General features: G+C 26.0%; 1 protein-coding gene across 2 annotated transcripts in view; it reads right to left on the bottom strand.

Moving 5' to 3' along the window:
- Positions 1-1,078: 1,078 nt before the first annotated feature.
- Positions 1,079-11,691, bottom strand: part of LOC101237437 (low-density lipoprotein receptor-related protein 4) — an 88,408-nt gene continuing 77,795 nt past the window's right edge. For both annotated transcript variants that reach the window (XM_065794078.1, XM_065794079.1), the window contains 5 exons: positions 8,441-8,554; positions 5,524-5,567; positions 5,306-5,397; positions 2,156-2,491; positions 1,079-1,690 (listed from right to left, as the gene is read on the bottom strand). In XM_065794078.1, coding sequence (XP_065650150.1) covers positions 1,204-1,690; positions 2,156-2,491; positions 5,306-5,397; positions 5,524-5,567; positions 8,441-8,554 — 1,073 coding nt within the window. In that variant the 3' untranslated portion in view covers positions 1,079-1,203. The remainder of the gene's footprint in view (positions 1,691-2,155; positions 2,492-5,305; positions 5,398-5,523; positions 5,568-8,440; positions 8,555-11,691) is intronic.

Here is an 11,691-nt window from a genome sequence, read left to right as displayed (position 1 = left end):
ACAACAAATGTAATAAAAAAAAAAAACATACGGCATGATAATTATACATAATTATATACATTTTATAAAAGTTGAATGCTTAAGCTATAAAATGGAATATAATAATTTAGTTTTTGAGAATTTTTTTTTACTTTTGTTCACCGTCAATTTGTGGTGATTTGCAGTGATTTGCGGTGATTTGCAGTGATTTGCGGTGATTTGCGTAATAAAGTTTTTTTTCTTCTTTAACAATAAGAAAAATAAAACTTTGTTACGTGCGGCTGAAAATCTTATCTTTTTTTTTGTAGCAATATATTTATCTCAAAGGTAGGGGGAAAAAATTTCATTATTAGGGATTTAAAACGAGTTGTTGAATATAATAGCATAGTAAAAATCATAATTTTATCGGTAAATTGGTGAAACAATTTTGCCGATTTAAGTTTCGGTAAAAGGTCAACCAATTATTCTGTTTTTTTATAAAATGAATACAACTTGTCAAGCTGATTCAAGATATTAACAGAAATGAGTTTTTTCTTTATAATGAATTCGTTTTTAACACAATAATTTATATATGACTTAAACTTATAAAACTTTTTTTTATAAACTATTTTTTAAACTTTCTGTTTAAAAAAAAAGAGAGACTTTCAATTTTTTCCAAGCTTCAGCTAAAACTACAAAAAAACACATCTAAAAATACAAAAAAAAAACTTTTTTCGCGAAAAGGAGGTTCAGCTAAACTTAGTTTGAGAAAAACTAAAATGAAACTTCTAGAATCAAACTCTGCACGCATTGTTTCACATAATAAGCATTAGAGTAATATCATTTTAGTGTATAAACATTTAAATACACCCAATCGCTTTAAGACAACCGATCGTTTTATGACACCTAATTACTACTGAACTCAACCTGTTTTTCAAACTGAGATTCAAATACAATAATCGAAATTACAGCCTAATAATCTAAAACTAAAAGCATATTTAATATTTTATTTAACAATAAATATGAATAACTAAAAAAAAAAAGATATCAGCCATAGTTATAACAATATTAATTATCCTAGAATGTAATAATTTTACTAGATTATAATAATTATACTAGATTATTACAATAGATTTTTTTATAAATAAAAAATACAAAACAAACAGGTAAAATACAAATGTTGAAAAAATTTTTATTTTTAAACAAAAAACTTTACTTTATTGAATTTTTAAAATTAATAATATTTTAATTGATAGTTTTTTCTTCAGAAAAATCTGAAGAAACTTTAATCACTCTCGGACCAAGACTTATTGTTGATTGAGATAAAACAACGGACTCGTAACTAGGTAACGGATTATCATTTCTTCCAAACAAATCAATGTTATCTGCATATAAATTATTGATTAAACTGTTAGTAGCCAGCGGTAAAGACTGGTTTAAATCTAGATCGTATGGCGTGACAAACTCTGTTATAGGAAATTTTTTTGGTTCATCGTCATCAGTAAATTGAACCCAATTGCTCGCTTCTATTTTGATTTCTTCTTTTGGAGCAATCTTTTTAATTTCAAAATCATTTTCTAAATGATCAAAGTTAGTCGCATGAAACATAGGATTAATATAACTGGGAGCACTTGGAGATAAATCTGTAGGTAGAGATGTTTCATGAGGGTAAGTATCATTGTATTCTTGATTTCCAAAAGACCAATGAACATGAGAATGGCGCGAAAAAGGTCTGCATAAAATATTAAAATTATTATTAGTATTTTTTCAAATGAAACATTAGCATCATTTTCATTATTGTCAGCAGCATCATTATCGTCTACATCATCATCGTCGTCGTCGTCGTCATCATCATCATCATCATCATCATCATCATCATCATCATCATCATCATCATCATCATCATCATCATCATCATCATCATCATCATCATCATCATCATCATCATCATCATCATCATCATCATCATCATCATCATCATCATCATCATCATCATCATCATCATCATCATCATCATCATCATCATCATCATCATCATCATCATCATCATCATCATCATCATCATCCTCATTATCATCATCATCATCAACATCATCATTAACATCAGCATCATCATCATTAGCATCATTCTCACCATCATGACCAACATCATCATCCTCATCATCATATAAATATAAATATATAATTAGTATAATACCTTTTTTTATACTTCAGGTAAACTAGCAAAATCAACAATACACTTATGACAATAATCAAACTAACAATTACAGGTACAAATACTGAATTATGTTCACGTCTTCTCTGTAACTGTCCATGTTTTAGGCCGCCCACATAAAGTAACGAAACGTTAAAAAAATCTTCAAATTTACTTTTAAAATTTCTAAAACCCGCTTCAGTAGTTTCTTTTTTCATAACACCATCCATTGCACTAACAATCGCAAATACAATATTTAAGAAATCATTTTTGTATTGAAACTGAGATATATAGAAGTTATCTTTTGTAAATGATACATTCATTGTAGAATAACGACGTCTAAACAAATACAAAAATTTTAAAATTAAAAAAACCGAAAAAACATATATAAAACAATCTCTCTCTCTCTCTCTCTCTCTCTCTCTCTCTCTCTCTCTCTCTCTCTCTCTCTCTCTCTCTCTCTCTCTCTCTCTCTCTGCCATTGGGCTGTCTAACACCCAGACAGATTTTAATTAAAACAAAAATCAAACTTATAAGGTACAAAAGAAAAGAGACTTTCATTATTAACTACCTTGGAACAAACCTATTTACAAGTTCATAATAACTGACAAAGACCTTTACGTCCTAACACTATCTTACAAAAAAAAAAAAAAATTTAATTTTACTGTGTAAATTTTTTTATATAATTTTGTAAATAACTTAATTATAAATAAACTTTATAAATACTTACCAAGAGTCAAAAAACTTATTTTAATAACTGTACAATGCCAAATAATGTTTTTACATAGATGTCTGGCTATGAAAATAGTTGTTTAAGAAAAGGTAGATAACACATAAGTAAAGCTAGATAACACATGAGAAAAGGTAGATAACATATTTTTTGAAATTATACTTTAATTATATTTGAATTATAATTAAAACACAATTCACTAGAATTTATAACAAACTTGTTAAAAACTTTTTAAAATACAATTCACAAGTATTTAAAACAAACTTGTTGAAAACTCTTTAAAATACAACTCACAAGTATTTATAACATATTGTAAAAACTTTTTATTAAAACAGTATTATTAGATTGGGGCATATTTGATATTCAGCTAGTTAAGTGAAATTCAACAAAATTTCAAACGGGTCAAACTCAGGTAATAAAGCCTTTGTTTTGACAATAATAAATAAGCCTAATTAAGTCATTGGTAAAGGATTTTGTAAGTCTATTATATAACAGGCACTAAAAGATACGATGTGATCATTCCAACTAGTATAACAAGAACACTGAATTTCTGCAATCGCTTTTGAAGAAACTAATGATCAGAACAAATAACCCTAAACCTGTTGTCTATACTTTCAAAACTATTAAATAAGTGCTTATCAGAATCTTGTTTTCCAGCCTTAGTGGCGATATCTGTTATTCCTATTTTCAAAAATTCTGGAGAGCCATCTGACTCGTCTACCTACCGTCCCATTAGTCTTCTTACTATCATAAGCAAGGTTTTTAAGTCTATAATTAACAAACACTTAATCTCTTATCTTGAATCTAATAACCTACTTTCTGATCATCAACTTGGATTTCTATCTTCTTGTTCTACAGCTGTTCTACAGTTTTATTATGCATTAGATATAGGTAAAGAGGTTAAGGCTATCGCTCTTTATACAACAATTGGTAAGGAAGGATTAAATAATCTTAAAGATATTCCCAGATACACAGTAAGAGGAAAGCTTATGGAGAAGACCAGCATGCCAAACTTTATTAAAATTTTTTATTACAACTTTTTTAGTCTCCTGAATGATGGTTTTTATAACAAAACATTTTATAGAACAAAAATCTAAATAAAGTTTGGCATGCTGGTCTTCTCCATAAGCTTTCTTCTTACTGTGTATCTGGTAATATCTTTAAGATTATTTAATCCTTCCTTACCAATCATAGTATAAAAGTTGCCTTCAATGGACAGCACTCTTCTTCATGTCCTGTAACTTCAGGGGTTCCTCAATGTTCTATCTTTGGCCCTATACTTTTTTAAATTTACATTAACAATCTCTCAGAAATTCTCACATCTAAGGTGGCATTGTTCCTTGATAATACTACCATTTATTTTTGTCTAGATAAGAAGCCAACACTCTCTGAATGCTTATAGGGGACATTTGAGCTTGAAAAGAACCTCACTTCTGCTACAGCATGGGTTCTTAATGGCTGGTGAACTTTAAGTTAAATAAACTAAATTTTTTTTCAGCTAATCAGCAACAATCTAGATCATCCTATATTTATGAATGGTAATGTATGTGATGAATCACCTACCCTTCGTCTTCTAGGATTTATTCTTATTTCCAATCTTTCTTATAAACCGTATATCAAATCTATTGCAAAATTAACGTCTGCTAAGGTTGCTAAGGTTGCACCTCTTTATTGTACTTGCCATTTTCTTACTCTATTTTTTATCTCAAATCTTTTATAAATCTCAAATCTTTGTATGGAATACTGATGTCATATCTGGAGCGGTGTATATATATATATATATATATATATATATATATATATATATATATATATATATATATATATATATATATATATTCTGTATAAGTTTACTAGTGCCAACCTTAAATATAAGTTTAATATTAATTAAATATTAATTGACTTTTTCAAATGTAAGAAAGTTTCAGTTTAAAATCACAAAAACCTTGCTAAATTTTACTTACTAAATTTTACTTATTTATTTATATATATATATAAATAATTTACTTTTCGACATAATTAATGCAATTTTTATAATTTTTTAAAATATTTATATAAGTTTAAATACTATTCTAACACTTTGCTTTTGTAATGATAGTAATAGCTAAAAATGATTTTCATTGTTATTATTATAAGTATTATAGTTTTAAACACCAAGTCTCCAAATTAAGAGTAAAAACATAAAGTCTTTATTTTTTTCCAAAAAAAAATATGTCATTCATACTAGCATATTTTTGAACCAAACATGGTTTCAAAATAATTTTTTTTATGAACAGGGAATTTATTTGACTTTTAATAAAAACTTAAATGTAATTGAGTAGCAATAACATTTGAAGCATGTCTGCTGGCTGCCCTACTATGATTTGCCACCTAGACCATTAAATCTATTTAATGTATAAAAAACTTTACAAAAACAAAATTACTTTCGGGAATTTTCAGCATATAAGCATTCATTATTTGTACAGTATGATGAGAAAAAAGAAACAAATGCATTTAAAATGTCATCTATTGAGACCTGAAATAAAAACAAAATTTAGATTTTATACATTAAAATTTTTAAATTCAAATAAGTAAAAATTAAGACATTTATACTAATAAACATTAAATAGAAAACAAAACATTTATGACAAAAAATTCATACATTTTTACTTCCAATTTGTATAACTACATACAATAGTTCTGGTTCTGAAAAAAATAATTTAAAGGAAAAACAATATTTATTGTCTATTATCTTTAAACAGTTGGAACAAAAAATAAGTTTGTTGTCTCTAACTTACAATGCTGGAAAAACTTTTTGTAAAATAGTAAATAATATCAAAAATAATATCTTTGTGAAGTTAACCTAACAAATTTGTTTTGACAACTTTAAAATTTTCTTCTGAATAATCTTTGAATAATCTTACGTAATCTTTAATCTGAAACATTCTGTTTAAATATTCTAAATTTATTTCGAATTTAACTTTGAATTTATCAAGAAAGAAAACATTGTAAACTTTTTTTTTTTAGTTTTTCTTTATCTTAACCCTAATTTTGTAGCTATTATGTACAGAGTAGATGCACAAAGTCATACAACAAAAAGGTAACAACTTCAGTCAAACATGAATTAACACAATCAAAATCTTAAAATTGCGCCTGGCCTACAAGGTTTTTGTCACTTATAAAGATAAAAAATGTCTACATGTTTCCATGTACTGGTTATCACAGAACACATGCTTCTATGTACTGGTTATCACAGAATACATGCTTCCATCTGTAATAAAACTCTAGATGCTCTAAAAACTAACATCAAAAAAGACAAAACTATTTCTTTGATTGAAACTATGTTCAACATGAACCAAAGACTGATATAAGATAAGAAAAATTCATATAGTAATAATAATTTCAGAAAATTCTAGAATGTCTTTTTTTATTTACTTTGCCTTGCAACAAAAACAAATAATTAACAAAAAGAAAAGTTTTCAGTTGGCCAGAGATAGTCTTAACTTGTGATTGTTTAGAAACATTTACAAATTTTTTATTACAACTTTTTTAGTCTCCTGAATGATGGTTTTTATAACAAAACATATTATAGAAAAAGAGTTTAAAAAAAAAAGACTTAAAAAAAGTGCAACGCATAAAAATATTAAAAATCAATACAAAACATAACAAAAAAACAAAGTAAAGAAGAAATTTAAAGAAAGTAGATAAAAGTAATTTAGAAAAAAAAAGAACTTAATTTGCAAAAAAATAAAAAATATTTTTAACATAAACTGAATAAAATTTGTATAAAAAATAAGGTAAAAGTTTAAATTTTTTCAATAAAATATTTTTATTTTTTTGTTTTTATTTAAGTTTATTGATTTTTTATGTTTCTCTGGATTGGGTCTATTGTAATGGAACATTATTTTATTTGATCTTACTGTGTGCTGTTACTGTGTTACTGAGTGAGTTTTTTATTATTGGTGCTTTTTATTAGTTTTGCTTTTGTTATTTGTTGTTGTTTGTTGCTGTTAATGTGTTTATATTTTTTTATTTCATAACTTAATTTAATTTTGAATATTGTCTTTGTACATCATCAATAGTTTTCTTCTTTCCACTTAAAATATTGTTGAAGCTATTATTACCATTATTACATTTATTAGTCTTATTTCACTCATTTAATATAAAAATAAATTATTTTTTTCTTTCTCAACTTTTAAGTCTGAAATCAGCTATAAATAAACATCCACATAAACATGTCCACTATGTTCAGATAAATAGACAATCTCTATGTCCACTATGTTAAAATAAAGAGTCAATCTCTATGCTTAGTATGTTCAGATAAAAGAGCCTCTATGCTAATATAGAGGCTAAATTTGAGTTTCAACTTTTTAATTATTTTACATTTTCACTCTAATCCTTTTCGAAGTTAAACATTTTTTTGTGTCTTTTACCAATAATATATATTTAAACCAGCCAATCAGTCAGTCAATGAGTCAGTCATGTATATTTTTTAAACAGTGTCTTAGTGTAAAAATATTTAAAAACTTTGTAAGCAAGAAGTATGAAATTCATTCTTACACTTTAAGCCACTTGCCACTTTAAGGCAGAATTGCTTTGGTAATAGAAATTGTGGCAGTATTGCGTTGGCAATAGTAATCATGGCAGTATTGCATTGGTAATAGTAATCGTGGCAGTATTGCATTGGTATTAGTAATCGTAATAATAGTAATCGTAGCAGTATTACATGGGTAATAATAATTGTGGCAGTATTGCGTTGGTAATAGTAATCTTAGCAGTATTGCGTTGGTAATAATAATTGTGACTGTATTGCGCGGGTAATAGTAATCATGGCAGGAATGCGTTGGTAATAGTAATCGTAGCAGTATTGCATTGGTAATAGTAATCGTGGCAGTATTGCCTTAATAATAATAATTGTGGCAGTATTGCGTTGATAATAGTAATTGTGGTAGTATTGCGTTGGTAATAGTAATCATAGCAGTATTGCGTTGGTAATAATAATTGTGACAGTATTGCGCTGGTAATAGTAATCGTGGCAGTATTGCATTTGTAATAGTAATCGTGGCAGTATTGAGTTAATAATAATAATTGTGGCAGTATTGCGTTGATAATAGTAATTGTGGTAGTATTGCTTTGGTAATAGTGATCATAGCAGTATTGCGTTGGTAATAGTAATCATAGCAGTATTGAATTGGTAGTAATATTTGTTATAATTAGTAATTTTTTTAAAGTTTCATGTTTCAGAATTAAAGAGTTAAGAGAGGGTTGTAAGAAAATAAAAGAAAACAAATTAACAAACAAACGAAACTAGTAGAATTCTTAAATGTAGTGGGACTCTCATCCTTGGAAAGTAGAGTAAAATATATTTTTGTTTCTTGATATTAATAAGAGTTTAAAATCAAACTGAAAAATATGTTTTACAGATTGGTGCAACATTTCTAATTTTTAGGCTTTTTTAAAAATCAACTTTTACAACTAGGTAACTAGTTGTTACCTAATTGTTGTAACAAGTGGTAAATAATTTAGAAAATTTCTACTCCGTTTTATTTTGCTTTAGTATAAAATACATTACTATATACTTGTATTTATTTGGCAGAAAGTACCAAACCAATCATCTACACATGAACATTTGGATAAACTTATGTTAGAGCAATAACCACCATTGTTACAACTTTGAGGATTGCATGAATTCTCTAAAAATGAAAAAACTTCAATTATTTACACAAAAATGTATTTCTTAATTCTAAAATGTGACAGCTATTTAGCAAATGGAAAAGAGTTTCCCTCAAAGTTAAAACTCACCTCTCATTTCAAGTCCCAAACTTTTTTTAAACCTGATTTTTAAAGATTAGGTTTTAAAAATTATAAACACTTAAAAAAATAGAAATTAAAAATTACATCTTAAATTACATTTTTTGACCACTTTATTAAAACTGTAAAACATTTATAAAATTCTGAACTATATAAAGCTTTTAAGCTTTAATAATTTTTATGCTTTATTACTAAAAAATATTATTTTTATTATTAAAAAATATTTTTTAAGCATAAAAATTTAATAAAATTTGAAATCTGTCTAAACATTGTTTAGAGGTTTGATAGGCGTTCAAGTGTTTATTGGGAGATATATATGTTTATATATATGTAAATTATATATATAAATTATATATATATAAATTATATATACATAAATTATATATATATAAATTATATATATATAAATTAGTAAAAAACTCTTATCTAACTTTTTTTATTCAACTTAAAGTTTCACCGTTGCTGGATCATCAGGAAGAAAACTCTTCCTGAAAAGAAAAAAGAAAAAAGTTAGATAAGTGTTTTTTACTAATTTACTATTGCTCTGTTCTTTAAGAACATTAAGCACTCTATTTGTAAAATACACTAACATAATTTACATACATACATATATATATATATATATATATATATATATATATATATATATATATATATATATATATATATATATATATATATATATATATATATATATATATATATAGATATATATATATATAGATATACATATATATATACAAATATACATATATATATATATATATATATATATATATGTATATATGTATATATGTATATATATATACATATATATATATATATATATATATATATAAATATACATATATATATATATACACGTTCAAGTGTTTACTAGGATATATACGTGTGTGTGCATATATATATATATATATATATATATATATATATATATGTATATATATATATATATATATATATATATATATGTATATATATATATATATATATATAATAGATTTTTTGACAAGAATAAATAAAAATAACTACATAACTTTTACTATTAGAGGTTTCAGGCGTTTTGCAATCATCAGGTAAAAAATACATTATATATAAGATTTTAATTGAAAAGTTGTATCACTATGGTATACAGGGTATGGCTAATGATAGGTTTTCATCCTATATTAACAATCGTACTCAGTTTGTTTCAATTAATGGGTTTCAATCCACATGTAAAGCTATTAAGTATGGTGTCCCATAGGGTTCTGTTCTAGGACCTTTACTGTTTTTAATATATATTAATTATCTGCCTTACTCATAAATAATTCGATTGTTCATCATTTCACTGACAACACAAATCTTCTATGCATAAATAAATCGTTACAGCTTTGTAAAAAAGTTGATTCAGATCTCCATCATTTGTGTTATTGGCTAAATAATAACCGTCTTTACCTAAATATCAATAAAACTGAATTTATTTTTCACCCTCCAAAAAAAAAAAAAAAGCAATAATGTGAAAACTAGAATTAAAGGTAAAAGACTTTTCCCATCTAAAAATATAAAATGCCTCAGGGTATTTCTTGACGAAAACCTATCATGGTACTATCAACTAATTCAATTAAATAAAAAACTCTCACTCGCCAATAGTATGCTGTCATTAATATGATACTATGTTCCCCAACAAGTTTTAATATTAATTTACTATTTCTTGTTCTCCTCACATCTAAGTTATTGTTGCACTGTTTGGGGTCAAAAAGGTAGTTTTCTATTACATCGTATAAACAGTTTACAATGCACTTCCTTAAGAATTATGACATTTTCTCCTTTACAACCTAATATCCAAAATAGGTTTTCTGAATTTAAAATTTCAAGATCTTGTAAAGTTTTATATTTGTTTCTTTGTGTTTGACTATTTTCAAAATAAACTACCAAATTCATTCAATAATTATTTTATTAAAACAAGAGACACACACAAATATTACACTCGAAATACTGAAAATTTTGACTTGTAAACTTCCTTTTTTTAACTCTATCAAATATGGCAAGCTCTCTATAAAACATCGATGTATTTCTCACTGGAACCAAATATAAAAAAAAATTTATAAAAAAAAAGATTTTAACTAAATACCCTTTTTTTACCAAGATTCTTCTTCTCAATTGAACGAAAATTAAGAAATTTTTATTTGAGTATATTTTTCATGAATATTAATTTTTTTAGGTATCACTCCATTGACTAGTTTTTAACTATATGAGTAACACCTATTAGTTATATTAATTTGTTTTAGTTCTTAGCTTCCATACATTGGAATGTACTCTAATTATACTAAAATGAAAATTTCAAAAATTGTTCATAAGTATTGCAAGGATGTTCTAATAAAATTAATTTTCACTACTAATAAAATACAAGATTATTTTTGCTTAAAAGAGTCACTTCCTAAACTGCTTAAATCACATGTTGTCTATAAATTTTCTTGCGCTGGCTGTAATGCCAGTTATATTAGAGAAACCTCCAGACATTTGGCAACTAGAATAAATGAGCACTATAAAAGTGAGAACAATCTCATATATTTAAGCACTTAAATTTATTCATTAATTGCAAAAATCTGGCTAACTGTGATTCTTTTGAGATTTTGGATAATGCCCCAACCAATCACAAATTGAAGATGAAAGAAGCCCTACACATTGAATGGGAAAGTCCCTCATTTAATAAACAAACTTTGCATTATGCTATAAACTTATCTTATATATTTATTTATTTATTTATATATATATTTTTTTTTTTTTTTTTTTGTTATTCACCTCCTCAAGGCCGAGAAGGCCACTACAGATGAGGAGGCTACTTAATAGTGGTTATAACCCTCTCTCAACTCTATAACTCCGAAACAAGAACCTTGAGGAACAAGGCCGCTGCGCGGAGAAACAAGTTGAGCGCGGTACTACCAGGGACGTGGTGGGGATCGAACTCGGAACCTCTCGCTTATGAAGCGAGCGCTTTACCACTACCGCATATAATATATATATATATATATATATAGAG

This window comes from Hydra vulgaris, chromosome 03 (genome assembly GCF_038396675.1).
Source record: "Hydra vulgaris chromosome 03, alternate assembly HydraT2T_AEP".
Lineage (NCBI taxonomy): Eukaryota > Metazoa > Cnidaria > Hydrozoa > Anthoathecata > Hydridae > Hydra > Hydra vulgaris.
This window is presented reverse-complemented; position numbering and strand designations above follow the sequence as displayed.